The sequence below is a fragment of the Dunckerocampus dactyliophorus genome, chromosome 8, assembly GCF_027744805.1.
Source record: "Dunckerocampus dactyliophorus isolate RoL2022-P2 chromosome 8, RoL_Ddac_1.1, whole genome shotgun sequence".
NCBI lineage: Eukaryota > Metazoa > Chordata > Actinopteri > Syngnathiformes > Syngnathidae > Dunckerocampus > Dunckerocampus dactyliophorus.
The window spans coordinates 10,099,883-10,122,684 of record NC_072826.1 but is presented as its reverse complement, the minus strand read 5'-3'; the positions used below and the strand labels follow the sequence as shown (position 1 = coordinate 10,122,684).

Below are 22,802 nucleotides of genomic sequence, written 5' to 3'. Positions count from 1 at the left end.
TGATGCATTCTCGATTCACAATAAAAGCTCGTCACGCCGGCATTGACACTTGGCAACCTCTCCCTTTTTTCAGTGGTCTGTGTTTCATTTGTCATCACAAACATTACATAAAAAAATAGCGTGTCTGCAAAAAACTGATTTGTATATTTCCAATCGTATTCTGATAAAATGAACCTAGATATATTTTTAATGTGAAACCAACAGCCGGAACTCATTCAGAGCATAGCCATGACACTGACAATTTGCTAATGTGCACCACTAGCTACAAAATAATGGGTTTGACGTTGTAAATACTACAATGTCTGTCTTTAACCTTAACGTTCTGAACAATAAATTTAATGTAAGCTCTTAACTTTGTGTATCGATGCACGGCAGGATAGCTGTTTAACCCTACTTCAGTCGTTAGCGTTGAGGGACTGCAACGAGCAATGACTGCTGGAGGGAACAGCCGTCATCTTGGGCCATGTTCGCTGGTGCTCGCCATCATTCTCCTAATTTTGACCGACTGTATGGTGAAAACAACCTCTGGACATGACCCTTATAAAATCCTGGGTGTCAGCAGGAGTGCCAGTCAGGCAGAAATAAAAAAGGCATACAAGAACCTTGCCAAAGAATGGTGAGTGAATAATACGCAACCCTAACTGGGCGGTACTGTATCCCTCAAGTAAGCATGGTCGTATGGATTTAATGCTGATATCAAGTGTACGCTGTTTTTTCAGGCATCCAGATAAAAATAAAGACCCCACCGCAGAGGATATGTTCATTAAGATTTCGAAGTCATATGAGGTGAGTAAAATATAGGAACAATCTGGATAAAGTGAATCATTTCTTTCTGGAGCTTGCATGTTCCTCCCGTGCTTGTGAGGGTTTTCTCTGGGTACTCCAGCTTCCCACATATCCTAGGTGAATTGGAGATTTGGAATTGTCCACAGGTGAGCGTGAATGGTAGTTTGTCTATGTGTGCCCTGTGATTGACCAGCGGACAGTCCAGGGTGTACCTCGCCTCTTGCTGGGATAGGCTCCAGCTCAACCATGACCCAAATGAGGACAAGCGGTATAGAAAATGAATGGATGAATGGAACAGCCCACCTGTTAAAACCACAATGGCACCGCTTGTCTGTTTGTCATCCTACATGAGTCCGGAAGTAGCTACTGCTACTACCGTACTACTACTACTACTACTACTACTACTACTAAGTAACTAACAAACACATGTACTGTACTGTACCATACTGTACTGTATTTCCCTTTGGCCTTTTCAGAGGTCTGTGCTCCATGAATGACATTCTACTTACATGTGATCATGATTAGAGCATTGCTAAAACTACAATTGTAAAGGTCGTCTTTGTTTTACATGCAGATTTTGTCCAATGAGGAGCGAAGGGCCAATTTTGACCGCTACGGGCAGATGGATGACAACCAGCCATTTGGCCAGTCTCAGCATCACGGCTTCCGAAGCTTCCGTAATGGCTTCTACTTTGATGAGTCTTTTTTTCATTTTCCCAGGTATTGCATTACCTCAGTTATATAGTTTATTTGATGATAATGAACGGTGGAAACCATGTAGGATCACACAGTACTCAGCGGTACAGTGGAACCTTAAAGGTTCAACGCAGTCTGTTCAACCTCAGGTTTGTTCCTATTTTAAAGCAAGTTTCCTCGTATGAAATAATCTACCGTAACTCCCAGTGTATAAACTGCTACTTTTTCCTCACGCTTTGAACCCTACGGCTTATACAGGGATGCGACAAATTTGTGGTGGCGCCCTTGTGTCGTGACAACTCGTGTACTTCGGAACAGTCATTTTGTGCTTCATGTGTGCGCACTCATCATTCGTGATGTGCGATACCAATGATTTCTTTACCGATTCAATACTGAGTAAAATTCAGGCTGGTATCAGTGATACCGATCCAATCCAGATACTTTGTGCAAATACACCTAGTGTTTCGGGTAAATTTTTAAAAAGTAGTTTATTTCAAATCATAGCATAGCTCATAAAATAACGAATATTATGACCTCAGAGTAATTTATTCAAGTATTTTAAACAACTGCATAACATTTAGACAAGGTCTCAATAATGGAGTTACTTTCCACTGTTTTCTTGTTAATGGTATACATTACCTGAAATGACTGAAGTATCAAATTATTTTGATTTGAGAATTGATTTTAGAGCCTAAAGATCTGGCATCGGAGTTGTCGCTATTTCAATATCAATCCACACATCACTACTCGTCATGGAGAACGCATGGAGAGGTCAGGTGCATGTGATGCGGCTTTCAGTTTGAAGGCGATCGATCTAGTGGCTTTTGCTCGGGTCTGCGTGTCAGGAGGTTGACTGTCGCCGGAGGGTTTCGGGCGGCTGGACTGCTGCATGCTGGGGAGGACAGCACGGGCTCGGGGGCTTATTTGCCTTGGGGTAGGGGTGACGCTGGTTGCGCCAACGAAAGAAGGAGAGAGAGCGGTGCAGAGGGAATTTAGGGGCTGTTCTGTTCCAACACTTGAAGAAGACAACTTTAGTTCCCAAGAGGAGGAGGATGATGGCAATGAATGACTTTTCTGGTAGGCTGCTCTTTAATCAGCCGTGTTACACGCACTGGTCGGTGCTGTTTATAAAAAAGCATTTATTTGATTAAGAGTTTAACATCTTTCTGTGTACTAAATATTCCATGTTATTATGCTTGTCAAAATAAAGCTCAGTGAAACATTTTTATGATATTTTAAATCGTTTTCAAACTAATTGTGGTCATTAAGTGCATAAATAATAATCTATATATGTATCTATATAGCATATATGTCCATTCATTCCATTGAAATTATTTTCAAGTTTTAAAAAAACCCTAATTTTTAAGGTGTACCGTCTCTTATTTTGTAGTCGCGCACCGCCACGATCAATTACATTTAGCAGAAACACTGGGTTGCTGGACTATATAGAGTTCCTTTTTGTCATTACCTTTAGAAAATCTCAATATCCTGTCTGTCACTCCTTCAGGTCCAGGGATTTTGCAGACAGCAAATACCTGCTTCACCACGCTCAGTTTAACAGCGATGTCCTTCCAGACAGCTACAAGAGGCCCTACCTCATCAAAGTGACCTCGGAGTGGTGCTTTGCGTGCATCCACATCGAGCCTGTGTGGAAGGACATTGTGCAGGACTTGGAGCCACTGGGTAAGGCACGCTGGACACGACACGTGCAAACATGCACGCATGTTGCATAAACATGTTGCAGGATTGCTAATGTGATTGCTTCTTGCCAGTTTCATATTAAAACCACCATCTCTCATAAAATAATCAATACAAAGACCCAACCCACATCACGTACACTCATTTAAGAGTACCTTGGTGCACGTAATAAAGACTAAAATATGATTAAGAACACTAAGGCTATTTAGTTTGTTAAACAAAAGGGCAAGGTATAGATCTGTTCTATCCATTCTATCTATAGACTGGATTTTTATTTTTTCACCAGGTGTGGGCATTGGGATTGTCGATCTGGGTTATGAACGTCGTCTGGCCAACCAACTGGGAGCTCACCGCGCTCCTTCCATCATCGGACTGGTTAATGGCAGAGTGACCTTCTTCCATCAGGCCATTGTTCGAGAGTACCTGCGACAGTTTATTGAGGACCTCCTGCCCCCGAAGCTAGTGGAAAAGGTAAAACTGGATAAAACTCAGAGGTAGCGAATGTCCAAAAAGCCTTGCCAATGGGCAGAATCTTTTCCAGTAAAATTATGGAAACTTTCTGTGATAAAACTGAATAAATTTTGAGAATTATTTTGCCAAAATGGCATTAGTCATTTTCAGTTTCAACAAAAACATGAATATTACAAACACATTCCATCTGAGCCCTACACCTAAAATGAAAGAGGCGCTCATCACATCCTTCTCCACTTCTCTTTTTTATTAATTAAACTGCACTAAAATAGATCCAATATATTTACCTGAGCTGCAAGATGCTTAGATAGGGAGATGAATTCCCATGGAAAGTTTATAACTTGTAAAATTTCTGTGTGAACCTGAAAACCAGAATGTTATGTCTTTCACTGTGGGCACAACACAAATGTAATATTGCGCAGTTAAGTTTGTAACACTTTGTGCTGTTTCTCCAGATTACTGATGACAACTACCTGCAGTTTCTGGATAGCTGGCATGTTGAAAATAAGCCTAGTGTTCTTTTGTTTGACCAAGTTGCCAATGTTCCTCTTGTCTACAAGGTAAGAGCCCTAATATGCTCACCCAGGGGTTTTGTAGCCTTGCCTGAGCACATACATTTTTATATTATTTGCATTATTTCATTATTTATTCTACAACTCAATAATACATAGCGGGAATGTGCTGCAACAGACCTGCCAACATGTACACATTTTTTTGTACTCTGCACGCATTTTCACCCTTAATTACGCTTGTACGCTTTGCTGCTCTCCAGGTATGAATTTTGTTGCGTTCAATTTGTGCCTGAAAGCCTAACACTCAGAGTTAAGCAGGAATTACATATTGGACTTGAACACATCATAAACTCCATAGCACATGGACCAGCTCTACTCCCTTGAGGTTGATGGGCGCAGAGTCTGCAGTAATGCAGTCGCTGTACCGGACCGTCGCGGTGAAGACAGAGCTGAGCCGGAAGGCAAAGCTCTCAATTTACCGGTCCATCCATGTTCCCATCCATTGAGATAGCGGATACAAGCAGCCATCCAGGATATAACTTACTTAATAAGTTACTTTTGCAGTTACAGTACTTTTGAAGCAGCAGCCTTCATTCTGCCTCGTATTCTCATCTTGAATATCGTATCGTCTGATTTTCAAAATATTTCCACATTTGAAGTCACATATCCATTCTCCTCTCCAGTTAACAGCATTTGCATTCAGAGACTATGTTCATTTTGGCTACGTGGACCAAGGCGACACACATAATATCCAGCTCCTGCGGCAGTTCCACATAAACTCGTACGCCCCCACCATGCTGCTATTTAAAGAAGACACTGAAAATCCAGTGGACATCATCCAGGTACCTCCCACAAAGACATGAACACTCTCTCCTCCTTCGATGTCATATTAGGATGTCATGTTGGTCTTCAGCAATCATTCACGGGGGTATTTTGGACATAATGCAGTTTTTTAGGCATTGTGTACACAATTATGATTTATTTAGTAACCAGCGTCTCCAATTCAATCCCTTCCTCTATATTCTAGGCTAGAGGAATGAAGCGGCAGATCATGGACGAGTTTGTTTCCAACAACAAGTTCCTGCAGGTTCCCCGTTTGGTCAACCAGCAGCTGTTTGATGAGCTGTGCCCTGTTAAGCAATTCCACCGACGAAGGAAGTAAGTCATATGTAATTGTTTGTTTTTAAGAAAGAAGAATATGCCTTGATTTAAACTGTTAGGGTCTCAAACAGTTGTACATCTCCCTGCCCCACTTTGAAGAACTTGAACTTTTTTTGCAGATACTGTGTGCTGCTAATCACCAGTGAGGACCAAGCTTTTCTTCCTGGAAATAAGGCCTTCTTGGACTTTGCCACAGCTAATAGAAAAGAGGTGCTGCGGTTTGCATATGTCTACCAGAGTCAGCAGCAGCCTCTCTGCCAGGCTCTGCTTCCCAACCAGGCCGTACTCTCCCCCCAGGTCAGTGACACACACACAAATAGACATTTTTTGCATGCACCAAAGTCTTGTAGATGTGATCAGAACTTCATCAACGATAATGAAACATCAACCTTAAAAACGTAGTCATTGTTTCCAACAAATCTGGCAGGTGTTGATTCTTGAGAGGCGCAGCCCGTCTGGCAAGGTGCTGTACCGCTCTGTAATTGGTGGCTGGAATGGCAGTGAGGAGGAAAAGTACTGCCTCCATGAGCATCTGGAGCTTGTTCAGAAGGACCCCACATATCTGACCTCTGACGCCATCCTGCCAGAGCTCAACAACGAGATGGCCCCTGTAAGACACAGCAGGCACTAGAATGCCCTTTTGACAGATTTAATAACATACTTTTTTTAAATTTTCAACCTTCAGATTTTTCTCATTCAGTGGATGAATACTGCCTATGATTACATCCTTCAAGTTTATGACGACCTTCTCTACTCCAATTGGTAAGGCAAAACTCTCCTATTACTCTCTATTATTAATATTATGTTATTATGTCTGTTGTGAGATAATTTAAACTTGTCATAAAAGCCAGTTGTTCAAGTCTGATGCTTCGTTGGTGGTCTCACGGAACATTTACTGACACCTATTGACCACTGTAGAATACAACATTAACAAGTTGGTGGGCTTCATGGCTTATACTGTATTTGTACTTGAATTCATTGAGCCATTTTTCTACTTGTAAATGCTTAATTTACAAGTATAAAAATATAGTACAATTTGGTTAAATATGCTTATTTTATGACTAATAATAGGCCATAGTCAACCACAAAACTGCTATCATGTACTAATTAATTTTTGAAAAACTGCGATAGAGTGAGGGAGTGATGTTCGAACCGTGATGTAGCGAGTGACAGCTGTAATCAGGACCTTTCACCTCGATTTTCATCATTAATCTGTTCCAAAAGGTCAGACGAAAACCGTAACGTGCAAAAACCAAATAGTTTTCCCATAAGAAATTATGTACGTCTAATTAATGCATTGCAGACACCCAAAAATATTAACACAACATACGTTTTATAGATAATAACTATACTTTTACATGTAGAAAACAAAGCGTAATACATATCAATGATGAAGTAAATGGATAAATGAACATTAGATATGACTTTTACTTTAATTGAAACCCAGGAAACACAGAGATGAGTGGGGGGAAGGATGGAAGAGCCATGTGGACGCTGTTTCACTCTAGTCTTTAACAAACTTCATTTTAAAGAGTAGACGGTTAGAGCTGCATACTTGCTCACTTGAACTTTATTGTAAACTTAAACAGCATTTACTTCATCTTTACACACACTGACCTTGCTCTCTTTCTGATATGTGTCTCCAATAAACGATTCCCCCTGCAACCTGTGTTAACTATGGAACCTTTACATTAGAATGTTATTGTAACAGATGCGACCTTCGTATTTTGTGTTCTTTCTTGAATTTTCACTTTATCATTTATTTCTTCTTTATCAAAATTCTGGCACTTGTAATTTTTTTCCAGCTGTCCAACTGTAAATTTAAAAAAGCATAGATTCCTCTATCACTCAGAAATACGCAGTGCACTTGAACACCTCATTAGCGTGGCTCAGTGCTTGAAAGGAGGCAGAAAAGCGACAGAGTTGTTCATTGTTCTGTGTAAATAAAAATAAACCACACATATATAAAGATGATTAACGGATTCCCTGGCCACAATCTGTCTACAGTACAGCGTCCCAACTCTAAAAGAACCACTATCGATTCTTCATAGAGACCGAGTCAACAATGTGTGGATGCTTTGTTTGTGCTCTCGGCTTGTTTGTTACTGTGTGCACTTTTGGCAGGACGATAACCGAGACAGTATACGAAAACCAAGACATTTGTGTCGTACAGAAAAGGAGGTTGCACTTTATTTACATCTACATGGTGGATGTACTTTTCAATAGTCAATGACAAATTAATACTATTGAGTGATTCAGTGAAAGCGGTTTCAATAACATAATGATATACAGTATACCGTACATAATGGTGTGTCTTCCTTCAAGGCGAGAGATGATGCCCATCCTGTCATTGATCTTCTCAGCTCTCTTCATTCTTTTTGGGACTGTCATCATCCAGGCCTTCAGGTTAGAGAGGAATGGTTCTCCTTTAGCATAGTGGTTAGTGGGACTTATTTATCTTTTTTTTTTTTTTTTTTTTTTTTTTAGTGAACCAAGTGAGAGCGAACCCCGGAAACAAGCACAAAAGGAGCAACCTCAAACTGAGCAGGATGCATCAAACAGAGCCAATACCTCAAGGTAACTGTTATCACATAAAGCAAACATTAAATGAAATTAGAATAGGTGAACTCTGCCAAAGAGAATAATCAATTCATTCGCCATACATGGTGTATATTAGCAGGATTAGGCAAAAACTACCAAATTCTCAGCAATTATATTTTCAAATTTCCTTTGTCATTGTCAATCCACTTCACTTAAGAGAAGCTCAGGAAAAGGTAGGGGTCATGTTGCACTAATATGAACTTGAATTAACAGTCTGTATCATCATCTGTGACAGTGAGATATTTGTCCGAATGTAGTAGTCGTCTTAAAATAGCTGTCATTTTGATAGAATAGTCTACATATACGCTGATATTTGCACTCATCTGTGTATTGTCATCCAGGTAATGTAAATAGATTATGGAAAACATTTGTGTAATTCCCCCTTGTCCATGGACCTTGCAGCCGTCCTCCCAAGAAGGATTTTGTGGAGGTCACAGAGCTGACAGACGTCACGTACACCAGTAACTTGGTCAAGCTGAGGCCCGGCCATATCAACGTTGTTCTGGTGCTGACCAATGCGTCAAAGAACGCGCTGCTCCGTAAATTTGCCAAGGAGGTCTTTTCTTTCTCAGGGTAAGTCATTGCAGGTATAGCAAACATATACAGTATGTCAGCAAATTCCTTGTGTGTTATGTGCTTGTTTGATTCTATCATTATTAGTATTATTATTATTAATAACGTAGCCGTTTTTCCAGGGGAAGTAATGGAAACGTGGGACAACGCATGGGAATATACAGGATTAAATGGGGAAATTGAAATTTGCAAAATTGCAGGTTAGTCTACAACAGGGAACTCAAATGCAGTTGAACCAAACATCTTTTAGAATAATGTTCTAAAACAGATTTTATGCAAATTCATTTGCATTTCTACAATACATCCTGGTAAACGCAATATAGTCATATTACTATAAGAATAAAGTTGTAATCTTTACTATAATTAACGGGACTGTCATTTCAAAATAGTTCATGTTATGTGACTTTAACAGGATTCATCAGTACAAACAGTGCATTTTTTGTGTCGGTTCTTGAGAAAGTAATACACTGAGTCACCTCTTTTGCTGGCTTAGTCCCAACATCCAACCAGAAGTGTATTTTCATGTTTAATGATGATGCGTCATTAATATATGACTATATGTCTCTAGAGAGATAGCATCTGCTCATCTCAAATGCTTGTTTTGAGAATTTTTACATTCAAAATAACAACTTCATTATTGTAATATTGCACTTTTTTTCTAAAAAGAATACAACTTTAATGTGTAACGGGTTTTTTTGTTAAAATTTTGTACAAAGCTATATACTATCATACTATATAAACTGGCTCTCCCTCCATACCAGGCGACTTCATCACTGGCTTCGACTTGTCCATAAGGCTCTTCAGGGAAAACACCTCTCTAATCTCTTGCACCTTTCCCATAACACCTAAGATCCAGTAACATCATTACGCTGTCTGTTCTAAAAGCCTCGACTGTCTTTGGCCAAAATTCATGTCGTTTTGCTGCAGCAAGTGTGGAACTCCCTTCCACACTCCATCACACAACATTAGCTTGTTCCAACAATTAATCCTACACCTTTCCGCCACAACAGAACTCAGACCATCCACTTCTCCTTCCTCAACGCTGACAAGCATCATCACTGGATGCCGACTCTCCTCCACTCAGCTGCGGACACTGCAAGCAGTGGTTGCCATTCTGATGAGGATGAGGATTCTTCAGACTACACCGGTCATGTCTTGGCCCTTAATGGCTACAAAAAATACTTTTGCCACTTTAGGCCGGTCTTCACCGGAGATGACCCTCGCGATGCCTCGTCCGTCTCAGAGACCTCACTTTCTGAGAGCAGGAGAAAGTCCCGGTCAAGGTCAAGGTCCAGCTCAGACTCTCGCTCCCGATCCCATTCCAGAGAAAATGTGGCCGGCTCCAAGAGAGGCACCAGTAGGGCCACAAGCATCGAGGTACACCACAAATTAGACCGGCTGGGACTGTGGATGGAGAGGCTGATGGAGGGTACTCTGCCTAGGAGACAGGTCCCTTCCTGGCCTTTCCTCCATGATGCCGATAACCTCGCCACGGAGAGCTGAAGTCGGCGTTGCTATGGTAGCGGTCACCCTTAGTGGTCTGGCTTTCTTATGAAGTTAACTCCAGTACAGGCATTTTTTTTTTATTTATTATTTAAGTTTTCTTTGTGCCTGTTCAGAGCTGGCCTTGGCTTGAATCCTGTGAGCATTTCATACATTTTGGACGCTTTGATTTGCATGCAGTGAAGACACGGTTGTTTTTGTGGCACACCAGGCACAGTAAGTGAATTGTCCAACCAGATAATATCTTAAGACGGCTTCAAAGTGACGGGATCATCCAGGACACATGCTAATGCCACGTCTGAACAAGCCTTTTGGCATAAGTAGGTTTCAGCACTGAGCTATTGCATTTATTGTTCACAAAGACCATCACAGGTCTTAGAATGCTTAATTGTGCATGTTAATGAGCTGTGGTTGAACGTCTCAACATGTTTAGAGGTAAATGCAAATTCTAACCTGCATGACACCTCTTCGTGAACATCGGAAGGCACAGCTGGAAGGGATATTAACACTAGTTAACCATTTGAAGCCTTAACTCTCAAACCAGTAAAACATTTACTTTATTATAAAGCATGGAATAAGAAGCTCAATCACAAACAAGTGTATAGTTAACTTGCACTGGATACTTCTTGTTTGACCCCTTTATCTCATCTCTTTATTCTATAATGAAATAATTAGCTGCTGAAAAATAATAATAATGATAATTGCAATTACACTGTAACTCATATTTTTGTTGTTCATGGCATTTGATTATATCTAGTGCTCTTTGCAAACTTTATTTATTAAAGTGTGTGCATATTGTTTTGATATTTGTCCTTTATTCTATTATAAACTAATAAATGTTTGTTTCTGTAATCCATGCTTCAATGTATTAATGCAAATCCAGTAATAATAGCTGTTTAAATATAAAAAAAAGTAATTATTAATAAGCAATCAGCACTAGAGATAAATATATTCTGAAAAATATAGCCACAATAAAATACAAGGACCTATTCAACAACTGTAGTGCAAAGTTTGTACTATGAAAACGTATCAACAGTTGCGGTAATTGCACTTTAAGTTATATTGTAGTCTCAGCAAACATCGGGCATGTCCAGGACTTTCTTCATAGCCAGGTCTTCAGGGCCGAACGAGACTGGGAGTAGCTGGCTGACGGTCATTTTTGTGTACGCGCCATCAGGCTTTGACAGGTAAACGTCCCAGCTGGACCCAAACTGCACAAATACAAAACCTCAAAAATTCAGTTTTGCAAATATAATGTTGTATGATTGACACCCCCCAACAGGTAAATAGTAAGTATTTACCTGTAATACATTTTTGCCCTCGTCTGTCAAAATTGACCATTATTATCTATGTAAAAGGAACATTTTTGATGTAGCTGTAGTGCACTGGTTATACCTCTCTCATGAACTGCCTGCAGCCGCCGCATGGAGAGATGAACTGGTCACACAGGTCACTACAATAGCAGATAAAACATGCAACGATCATGCAATAAACATGTAGCCTCACATGCTATGTTTTTACAGTACGTTTTTGTCTACAGGGGAAGACAAGGAGGGTAACAGTCTTGTTTTATTCCTACCTGGCGATTGCAATGGCCTTGAATGCACAGTAGCCTTCAGACACAGCCTTTGAAATGGCATTCCTCTCTGCACACACTCCCAGGTTGTAAGATGCATTCTCCACATTGCAGCCTGCAGGGGAAAATGGTATTTTAGTGATTACGCCCCACCAGTACAGTAGAAATACCGTAATAACACTCAGTGTAACCCTCCGAAAACCTGCGCATTGAATGCCTCCATGTGTGGTATTGATCAATGCTTGACTGTAGCCAGGAAGTGTCTTTCCAACAATTTGATACAACTGTACCGCTTTTTTTTACGCAGTGCGTCATCTCCGAAACCCAATTATCGGCACTTCTTAAAAGTGACGTTGTCGGCAGGATTCGAACCTGCGCGGGGAGACCCCAATGGATTTCTAGTCCATCGCCTTAACCACTCGGCCACGACAACCTGAACTTAGTAGTCCGTAATTGAGTTGTCCCCCAAACTATAATGCCCGTCTTAGAAAAAATAAAGTCAAGTTCTATATACAGGTTGGATTTTTGTTTTAGATGATTAATATTTTCACCTTAGTTCCTGCTTTATGCTTTTATTTTGTTGTCTTAGTTTCCTGTTTTGGTTCGTCCACGTGCTTTCTGTCATGTTTATGTACTACACGAGGCGCTATACCCTCGAAAACTGTATATTGTACAGTATACAGTAGAACCTTGGTTTCCCTCATTACCTATGGACAATTTAGAGTTACCAATTAACCTAACCTACTTATGAATGTTTTTGGAATGTGGAATACTCGGAACGGGAGCATGCAAACTTTAAAGAGTAGCAATAGACTAACAATAAAATATAAACACACCCTCCTCTTTTATCCAGGCTTACTGAAGATTAAGAAACATTTGTGTTTTAGATCTGGCTGTGTAAAACAGGGCGAGCTCCACCCCCGCGGCTTCGTGACTCAGAAGCTGACTGTACACTGCCGGCTTGTGACTGCCTTTGAGCGGGCGGACCTGTCAACAGCAACCGCCGTTGCTCATTGACAACACAAAATGCAGAACAATACGTGCTTTCACGTTTGAGTCCCCAAATATCAGGAAACTCCCCAACCACGCCAGAAAAAGTCGCTAAATTTGTCGCTAGTCGCTTTTGAGAAGATATGTCATCAAGAGGGGTTGGAATGTCATGTTAGTCACGTTTGTTGTCAAATAAATTAGATTTTTACAAAGGTTCACTTCAAATTGGGACAAATATTGACATTTATTTGTTCAACCTGTTCTTTGAAACCATGAGTGGTAGCACAACTACCTGTTTTACTGTGCATATGACATTAAAAACTCTTGAATCTTGAATCTTGAATCTTGATGCTAACCTGTGGTGGTATTCTTATATTTATTGGTTGCACAAAGTGGTGGAGGGAGCTGATTTTGACCAGATTTGAACATTTGACCAGATTTGAACATTTGACCAGATTTTGGCAGCATTCTGTGCTTCAGCGACGTCAACGTGTCACAAGCATTTGTACAAATAAAGGCCTCCTCTCAAATAAACACATTTCGGTACTGTCTGCACTTGAATAAATAAGAGGAGGCCTTTTCGCCGTCTGTGTGTTACTCGATGGGTCTTTGCACTCACAGCTCTTGACATCCCCCACCCCTAACCCCGTCAAACCAGCAGACAGACACATGACTGGCTAAGCTTTGGAGAGCCCGACACAACACAAACACAACTGTTGATAAAGATTGAAAATCCCTGCCTGTTTAACGCAGGATGGCAGAAAAAGCTGAGCTGAGCTGTATGGATGAAAATATAGCATACTGGGGGTCTAGTGGTATATATATACTGTTATTTTTTTCTGCAAAATACTCTATAATGACAACATAAACGTTTTTGGGAATGTTTTCATTTGTATAAAAAATAACACAACTTAAATATCCCATGTGCCCTTCAATACTTGGCAACAATTACATCCTCAAGTCTTTTTGAGTATGCATTACTATTTTCGGACAGCTTCACTAATTCTTCTTTGCAGATCCTCTTAAGCTCCATCAGGATGGATGTCTTTTTCAGTGCTGTTCATTGAGAAGCTACAGCGTAAGACTGAATCCAAAAGTGTAATACAGTCGTCCATCATCACTTCACGGTTCCAACATCGCTCCCCTACTGTATTGCGTTTCTTCAAAAATGAATTAATTAATACCTGTTCTCTGTTTCGTGGTTGACTATGGCCTATTATTTGTCAAAAAATATTCAAAGACAAGTCATATGTAGTATTCTGGTCACTAGGTGTCAGTAATGTTACACTGAAGAGACATCACCTTACATTACATTACCTTAAAGCGCTCATGACACCAAAAACAATAACAAAATGAAAGTACTCATTTAATACAATATTGTTGTTATACTACTGCCATACAACAATGAAATAGGAGTGAAACGAACTGGTGATTTTGACACGCACCCCGGCGAGTTTTCTGACGGCATCTTTGGCTGTGACGTCACAACCAGAACACATTCCAGGAACCAGATTCAAACCTGTGCGGCCGTGAACTCACAGCAAAGCCCGCTCACAGGTAACACAATAATAACATTCACTGACATTGTGTTGTGATAACTATGATATAACACACGCAAAAAAAATGGCCACAAGTATGTTTTTTTTTACTTCCAGTACGTGGCACTGCTTTGCAAGCAATCTGGTAGCTTGCTGTATGTTATGATTGGCGGCCATCTCTAATGTCCCTGCAGTGATCCCGTAGCCTGCGCATTAGTGTGATGCAATGTGGTGAAAACAAAGAATAACAGGATTGTAAAGGTGGCTGTAGGGGTGTTATTTCATGTCTAGAGGTCTCTGATAATGGTAAAACCCTATTTAGAAAGTCATAAACAGGTTTTCTAATTACGAAAATATTCCATTTATTAATATTGAATAATACTTGTCGGAAAATCACTTATCCTGGTCAGGTCTGGAACCAATTGATCGTGATAAACGAGGGACGACTGCAATTCCTAACGTAATTATGTACCTTCAACTAATGAGTGTTTTGAGTCACTCTACCTTAAAGGCCTAATTCATGAAAGGTTTCAAAGATGGCTGTCCTTCTGGAAGGTTTTTCCATCTACACAATAGAGCACGCATCGACCACCACGTGACACGCAAAATCCGTATGTGTTAAATGTTATGTTTGTGCATGTCATCATGGACACGCTGGCTTGCGACCCGATCCCAGAAAGTTGAAAAATGTTCGACTTTTCATTGTTGTCGCCCGGACGAGGACCAATCAGCGGGAGTTTCATTGATCGACCAACGAGAGGACAGGATGCTATTCTCATGCGCTCTCCTAGGTAAACATGGCAGATTTCCCGGAGCTATTTGACATTTCTAAAAAAGAAATTTGAGATGTAGAGAAAAAAAGCCGCGTCGTGGAAACTTGTTGGCACCGGAGTAAAGATATCAGGTACGTTTACATAAATTTACCTAAACATTTATGTAAGTTTACCTTCAATAATAGAAATACAGGACACATTTGGATGACACAAAAATATTTAAATTATTTTATTTTGTTAATTGCGTTATTTCGAACTAAAAAATATATTATTGAACAATTCCTTTCCCATGTATGAGTTTTACTCTAAAACGGGCATCAAATTAAATTTAGGTTTGTGTCAAATAGTACAAAATGTTGTACTTTTGTACTCATAGTCACATAGTGCTATTGGACTAAATAGCTCAGGTGACAAAAGGAGGCCCAACATTTTAAACTCTCACTTACGCGCTCTCGGCAACTTTGCCATTAAATGAACAGTTTTGAAATGTTCTTGGTTCATGTTCTGCTGGTTGTTGAAAAAATAAGTTAATAAATAAATAATTGAGTCCTAAAAAATTATTTGTCATAATTTTTAAAAAAAAGTGCAGACACAGCAGCGGCACGACACAGCGACGGCAGTCCCATGCAGCCCACCACCACAGCTTCAGAAAATCCTAGAGGAAAACCCTGGAATTCACCATACAATGACTCATTCAACCGTAGCATCATGTCGATGATAATCAGTGAATTGGGCCTGAGTTGATACTTATGCACGTGGGAGGTTTGATTTTTTTAAATTTATTTTTTAAACTTTTTTAAACATTTCAAATAATGTTTTCAAACAACTTTTTCCTCCTTTGTCAGTGTGTGTATTTTTGTGTGGAGTTTTGAGGATAAAAATGAATTGAATCGATTTTGAAAAATGGCATATCATAAGTCAATGTACAAAAAGCGACAATAACAACAACTTAGTCAATGTTCTGCTTTGCTTTTGTGACCCCTTCCATTCCCACCCTTGAGAGACTAGCTTGTTATTTATTACAGCAGGTCACGGACAGCCATGGACAATGTTTACAGCCTTACACAACCATTCATCAATCATCAGCAAAATCCAAAAGCTGATAATGACGAAACATCTGAGAGATGAGTTAGTGGGAATTTCACCTGCATAACTGCAAAGATCACACCATCATATTGAATATTAGCATCGATATAAACACTACCTGTAAATAAGCAGTTGTCAACTGTCAGAAGCGCTGCTCCCACTCTGAATTTGCTGTAAGGGCAGTACGCTTGCTTCTTTGCCTCCTGAGAGTGCTGGATCAACTTTTTCACTGTTTCCTGGGATAAACGTCTCAAGCCGGCATCCTCAATGTGCATCAGCTGTCCTGTGTATTTGACCTGGTCCATTCTGAAGCCTTTTTTGTACCAGTGTCTGAGTGAACTCTTGTGGTGGTCAAGCTTTAAATGTGAATGAAACAGTGGCAACAGTAGGAAGGGGGAAAGGGTATGTCACAGCCAATCACCCGCTGGGATGTCAGCACACCAACCATGCTGTCACTAGGCAGCAGGAGGTGGTGGTGGTGCTGCTGTTATTTGTTTTTGCTTGTTTGTGTATGAGTGCGATCAGGTTTTTTTGTCATGACATAGTCAGAGAGGACAAGTATGAAAGGAGACAGTTGTTTCCTTTTGCATTTGTATTTATTCATTGTAGTTCTCACCCGCAGGCAGGGAGGACTTTCAATATTAGTGCTGACCTGCCAACATGTCTGAATTTGTCGTACTCAGCATGTAATTCGACTCTTGAATGTGCTTTGCTGCTCTCCGTTTTGCTGCATTTTGCTGGTTTCGGTTTCGAGTTCAGTCTGTACTGTACAGATGACTAGATTTGATCAGGTTCTCAATTGTATTTCACATCGGGGGGGGGGCAAAATATTTCTGTCCCCCCATGACAGAAAATAATTGAGAACTGAGTGATGTTCAGTTTGTCTTTTCGTTTATGAGGAGCATGATCATAGACCTAACTCATGTGTAAAGTGCCATATATATATACAGTATATATATATATATATATATATATATATATATATATATATATATATATGTGTGTATATATATATATATCTATATATATATATATATATAGATATATACATATTTATATAGATAAATAAATAAAACTGAATTGAATTGAATACCTTGTTTATGTTTTCTAGTCATTATTTTTCATTCTAGTTAACCGCATGAAATACATTTCTGCGATATAGGATTCATAAATGGACTATTTTTGTAGTTAGAGCATAGAAAACCTGTTTATGACTTTCTAAATACAGTTTTTAACATTATTAGACCCTTGTAAACATGAAATAACACCCCTGTAGTCACCTTTACACTCCTATTAGTCATTGCTTTAACCACATTGCATCTCTTACACTGTAGGGACTCAAAATGGCCACTACCTAGCGAGCTAACCAGTTAGCCTTGAATGTACTTCTTCTAAACTTAAGAAGCCAAAAACTTACCACTTCCACACAGGATGGGGGGGAGAACATTTTTTCACTCTATCATGTCAAACATGCCATGGCAGACTTCATGACTTCATGCAGTGTTAAGGTAATGTAATGTAAGGTAATGTCTCAATGTTTTGTGTCATTACTGCTGCCCAGTGACCAGAATGCTGCCAAACACTTGTATTTAAATACGTTTTGAGTAATAATAGACTACCACAAAACAGCAAACATCCATCCATCCATCTCCTATGCCACTAATCCTCACTAGGGTAAGAGTGAGCATTTATTAATTAATTTCTGAAAAACTGCGATATCGCGAGGGAGCGATAATCGAACTGCGATATTGCGAGGGACGTATGTGCAATTTTTTTGTCCAATCAGATTTCAGCTTCTATGTGTTGCCATTTCATTGAAATCTGCCCAAGACCTTCAGAATCAGGAGTGTTGTCCCCTGTCACATACACACTATTAGCAATGGGGCAGTTTTTTTTTGTCAACCAGATTTCAGATCTCTCAGGGCCAGCTAGCCAGCCCACAGTGACATCAGCACCTTTCTGTCCTCTGATTGGTTGGTAAGAGCAAAACTTGTTCAACAAGCCATGTTACAGTATGTTCACAATGGTTGACTGAGAAAGAGGTACTCACTCTTTGGTGAGTAGATGTATTTGACTGAAAAGGTTTTATATTTTTGTCATGTTATCAGATCAACATTGCTTGTGAACTGCTTCTGAAGGTGTTATAGTGTTGGTGTCTGTAGTTGTTTGAACCTTAAATCACTGAGCCGTTGAATTTATGCTTGTCACATGTGGCTGACTGCTGGTGTGCTGCCAATCACTGGTGGAAATTAGTTACTTATTTGAAGTTACAAGCAGTAATCTAAGTCAGCAGTATTGGTGACAATGTATTTGAAGATGGACTTAAAAAAAAAAAAAAAAATAAAAAAAAAAAATAAAATAAAATGTTAATGAAATAAAATGTTAATAAAATAAAATAAAATAAAATAAAATAAAATAAAATTTTACATTTTAAAAAATTTTTAAAAAGAAGATGGACTTTTTTTTATTATTGATAGACTATTATCACGGCGATCGCGGCTGTATTACTTGGAGTGTTGGATTTCGCTTCTCTCTAAAGGCCTGCATGGCACATCAAGTCTATCACTCTACACTAGTGACAGTGGTTCGAAACTCTGCTGTGTCACATATTTACTGTCATTATTGCATTATTTTACACTGGCTCTCACAGTGTCTGACGAAAAAATTCTGGCAAGCCTACCGAAGGCCCAGGTACCAAATGCATCGCCCTTCACTGCAATTTATCGTTCAAAGAAACCGTTTTCATCACAGGAGTCTCTTGAGTTTCCAGGTACAGTCGCGCCAGTCTCATTAATAGTTCTCGATCACCTTTGTGTAAACACCAGTTTAGTAAGCGTGGGCACAACCGATACCCCAAGACACAATGGGCCTCATTCATGAAACGTTCTTACGCACAAATGTGTTCCTAAAGCCTTCTTACGAAGATTTTTGGCATCCACGAAATGTGTTCTTAACTCACAGTTCTTAGATCTAAGAACAAATTCCACGAACGCTCAGGAGGACTCTTACGCACAAATACAGCTTGCACTTTCAATGCACAATCGCCCTCATGATGGATTTTGCAACCTGATCCCAAAAAATGCAGTGCAAATAAAATATCCCAACAATTATTTATCATCAAAACAACTAAAATATACTCCATCGATAAATATATATTCAAATCCCAATTCATCCAAAAAAAAAAAGGAATTTCACAATTAGAATATGTAAATATTTTCTGCCAATTAAGTCCTATTTAAATTGAATAATCCGCAGACCCCACAAGAACAAATGTACAACCTAAAGCACACACGTACACGCTCCTGCGTGGAGCGAACCATCGGTATACTCAAGGGACGCTGGATGTGTTTGGACACTGCAGGTGGAAGGCTGCTCTGCAAACCAGAAAAGGTAGGTTTTGTAGTATTTAATATTAGTTTTTAGTTTATTTATGCTTTGGAATGGCAAAAAAATAAGAGGCAAACATTCTGATTCTTTGTTTGTGAAGGCTCTCATTAATCCAGGAACTCTCCATTGCAAATATGTTTTATTTGGTCAACTGGATAAATAATTGATTCTCTCTGTTGTTGCAGGTGTGCAGGATCATAATGGCCTGCTGCGTCTTGCATAACATCGCAATGAAACGTGGTGTGCCTACTGCGCACGCAGCACCCCCAGATAACGACATGCGCCCCCAGCCTTGTCTTGAGCCAGAGCACGGGGCTGCTGTGTTAATTAGGCAGCGTCTAATCAATCAAATGTAACCACAGAAAAAATAAATTGTCACACACAAACTATGTATTTTGGCTTTATTTTTCCATCATAATTGTGTAAATATTTTGTAGAGTTTCCGAAATGGTTTGGAGTGTAGTGGCAATTTGAGAAAGTGAGTGTGCTATTTGTTGTTGATTGTCCAGTACAGCATCAGAGATGATTCTGGGGTGACGGGAGGAAGCAGACACTTGTGTCGGAGTCCTGGCTCGTGTCGGGGGTTCGGGCCTGAGTCGGGATTTGTTCTTCTGTTATCGCCTGTGTTTTCTGTCCTACTAGGCCCTCTGAAATCAAATGAAAGAGATACAGGGGTTAAGATAGAAATAAATAAAACCGAATTAAAAGTCTAAATTTGAAGTGTGGAATTCTAAGAGAACCACAAAGGCCCCAAAGTTTGGTAACAAAGACAGGACAGCATAAATTTGAAAGGCATGTACAATGTTAAAATAGCAAAATGTGACTCACCAGCTTCGGAATCAGATATGAAAAATGAAAAGTCCACATCCGTATCCAGGGCCTGGGTGTTTGGAACCCCACTGACGGATGTCTCCCCGATGATGGCGATGATTCTGTCATCCACCTGTGAGGGGCCTGCACTGATTGATGGCCCACCTCCCGTTTCCTCCAGATCCCTCCGGTGCAGTGCAATCTTTTTTTTTGACTCTGATTTTAAGTCAAACCACTTCTTTTTTTTTACCTCTGCGGTGGTGCGTTTCTCCGTGGAAACGGCATTTATGTTGCCTGCAATGGTGCTCCATGCCGACTCTTTTTGGATGGCCTGATGACACTTGAAAATAAGGTGGTCTTGTGTTCGGTCACTCCTTGTAAAAGCACCTCTATTTCAGTAGAATTGAAGTTTTTCTTCCGTTTGTTGTCCAGCTGCTACTCAGTCTTGCCCTTGCGCTTTGGCATCTTGGCCTCCAGCTGCCTGTTGCGCACGGCACATTTTTGACCTTATATAGGAAATAATAGGCGGTGACCTATGCAAATTAGGCCTCACATGCACGTGCATCCCCGTTGGCATTCATCAACCTAAGAACACCGGTGCGAACGATTATCCCTGCTTAAGAACGTGCCGTGAATGTGGCGCAGTTTCCAACCCACGCCTTCTTAAGTACACTTCTTAAGAAGACTTTTAAGAAGTGAATGAGGCCCAATGCCCTCAAATTGACCATCACATACCAAGGGTCCTCCTGAGTCACCCTGTGAATAAAAAAAAATATTATGTTTTGTGCATTTTTTCCATAATAATTCATATATAACTTTCTTTATCATGTATTTCCTCCAACAAGTCATCTCTGCTCGAATAGACGCTGCGCTTGAAATAATCACAATGCGCATGTTCCAATGAATACACGCCTCCTGAATTTCCCTTCGAAAAAAACAGCAGTTGGTTTCACTCGGCTGTATTTACTGTACCTTTACTGTGTCACTGTAGACATGGCACCTGTAAAGCTGACATTTCAGCGGAGTTCAAACGGAAAACGCTGCTGTATGCAGCATCGAGCATTCCAGAGTACACAACTGCTATGTACGTTTTAATTTGGGATTTGACCGAATTTAACTGAGTGAGTGACATAGGCCATGATATACATCATATTTTGTTCTGTGTATTACAGCAATTAAGTAGCACCATTGATTTAAGGCAAAATTATCAAAAATATATATGTATTATGTTTACAAAAAACATTTGTTTTTGTGTGTTACTGCTGTTATAGAGGCGTACAGACTGTGGCTTGGAGGCAACATGCAGCCACTCAGCATAGCATAGCACAGGATAACATTGGATTGGTTTCAGCATTTTATCATCAAACGGTGGAAACCAAAGTGACCTACGCATTCTTTAATTTCTATGCTAAATTCTTTGGACATCCGTGCTCTGTTGGATGCCTGTTACTCTCTGCAGTCTACTTGTACACCTGCAGCCACTGTTTGAGGAAATAAGGTATTTTGTTCCGCTTGTATTCATTTTGTATGAGTTTATCGCATGGCTTGTCTGCACTGTTTTGATTTCATCATTAATAATTACATTCAAAAGCAATCTTTTTTTAAACGCACAAACACATGCACAGATGGTTTTGGTGCTCACCCAGCAGGCGTCCTTCCCACCTGACATAGAGTCAGCATATATCATGTTGTCTATGACCCTGAAGGAGTAGTAGTACCAACAGTTGGGGAAAACGCAAACATCCGCTGACCTCAATACAGGTGACAGACTAGCACTGGTGAGCCAGGTCACCCCCCCAACCAGTGACTGTACACCTGCTCCATGGGCTTGGAGTCAGGTGCTGGTAGGGTGGCCACATCCACCATGGCACTGATGGTAGCGGGCCGGTCCAGTTGACACCCCAAGAAAATAGGGCTCAGTCAATATCTTGGTGTCATGATCAAAGGTCCAGTGTTGGTACTTGAAATGAGTGACAATCACTCAAACATTGACCCTCTGCTCCACGCCCCCCTCTCCCATCAGGTCAAGTTCACTAAGGGCCACTTTAATCATGCGACTCCTATAAGAGCAAAGGGAGAGGAAAATTCAAATATTTTAGCTCTTGAAGGTCATTGAAAGGTGGCGTAAGCAGTTTACACCGCAGTTACTTACGGCCTCCAGCAGTGGGCAGCAGACACCACCCACTCAGGGTGCCTGCATAAAAACGGGAGTTGAAGAACTTCAGGGAGGCTTGGTAGTTGATGAAGTAAGGGGGCACCTCAATGCCTCCAATGATTCTCTGGCCTCTAACACCTGAGAAGCATGCAATTCTTATCATATATCATTATTCTGCTCAAAATATATCACTTTACTGACAAGCTTTGTACTTTTGGATGTTTCTTTGGATGCCTGACGGTCCAAGGGAAGTGAGTCTCCTGTTTGCAGGAACACAAGCAGCAGTGGGCCATGACAGAATGCTGCTAACTTCATTTTTTTGTACTACAAAAACCCAGGCAATCATCGTTATTAGATTTGCAGTGGTTCTTTCAAGGGGTAAGTGGTACAGAAAATAGACAGGCAATGAAGGCAGTGAATGCATACATGTTCCTACCATTTACAAATTAACTCAGGGCTTCCAAAATTTCCCAAAATGGGAAATGG

At 40.3% G+C, this 22,802-nt stretch overlaps 2 protein-coding genes, 1 non-coding gene and 1 pseudogene across 3 annotated transcripts; 1 reads left to right on the top strand and 3 right to left on the bottom strand.

Moving 5' to 3' along the window:
* The first annotated feature begins 232 nt into the window (after positions 1-232).
* Positions 233-12,889, top strand: dnajc16l (DnaJ (Hsp40) homolog, subfamily C, member 16 like). The gene is made up of 15 exons (XM_054785437.1): positions 233-616; positions 720-786; positions 1,361-1,506; positions 2,990-3,165; positions 3,467-3,651; positions 4,107-4,211; positions 4,847-5,005; positions 5,191-5,321; positions 5,444-5,621; positions 5,752-5,934; positions 6,010-6,086; positions 7,650-7,730; positions 7,812-7,901; positions 8,328-8,498; positions 9,509-12,889. The coding sequence occupies exons 1-15, from the start codon at positions 429-431 to the stop codon at positions 9,999-10,001; spliced, it is 2,430 nt and encodes an 809-aa protein (XP_054641412.1). The 5' UTR covers positions 233-428; the 3' UTR covers positions 10,002-12,889.
* Positions 5,512-16,328, bottom strand: cdab (cytidine deaminase b). The gene is made up of 4 exons (XM_054785438.1): positions 16,083-16,328; positions 11,581-11,692; positions 11,397-11,454; positions 5,512-11,212 (listed from the first exon to the last, which is right to left on the bottom strand). Exons 1-4 carry the CDS (start codon positions 16,267-16,269, stop codon positions 11,072-11,074), a joined length of 498 nt encoding a protein of 165 aa, XP_054641413.1. The 5' UTR covers positions 16,270-16,328; the 3' UTR covers positions 5,512-11,071.
* Positions 11,929-12,010, bottom strand: trnas-aga (transfer RNA serine (anticodon AGA)). Its single transcript has one exon. It is a non-coding gene; the product is annotated as a tRNA-Ser (tRNA).
* Positions 16,329-19,867: 3,539 nt separating the features above from the next.
* Positions 19,868-22,479, bottom strand: LOC129186217 (trypsin-like; annotated as a pseudogene).
* Between the last annotated feature and the right edge of the window lie 323 nt (positions 22,480-22,802).

Coding starts and splice junctions, on each gene's coding strand:
- dnajc16l (XM_054785437.1), top strand. CDS start 429: ATGACTGCTGGAGGGAACAGCCGTCATCTTGGGCCATGTTCGCTGGTG. Junction 1,507..2,989: donor TCTTTTTTTCATTTTCCCAG/GTATTGCATTAC, acceptor TCACTCCTTCAG/GTCCAGGGATTTTGCAGACA. Junction 3,652..4,106: donor CCCCGAAGCTAGTGGAAAAG/GTAAAACTGGAT, acceptor CTGTTTCTCCAG/ATTACTGATGACAACTACCT.
- cdab (XM_054785438.1), bottom strand. CDS start 16,269: ATGGACCAGGTCAAATACACAGGACAGCTGATGCACATTGAGGATGCC. Junction 11,455..11,580: donor AAGGCCATTGCAATCGCCAG/GTAGGAATAAAA, acceptor CTGCTATTGTAG/TGACCTGTGTGACCAGTTCA. Junction 11,213..11,396: donor GCAGGCAGTTCATGAGAGAG/GTATAACCAGTG, acceptor GTATTTGTGCAG/TTTGGGTCCAGCTGGGACGT.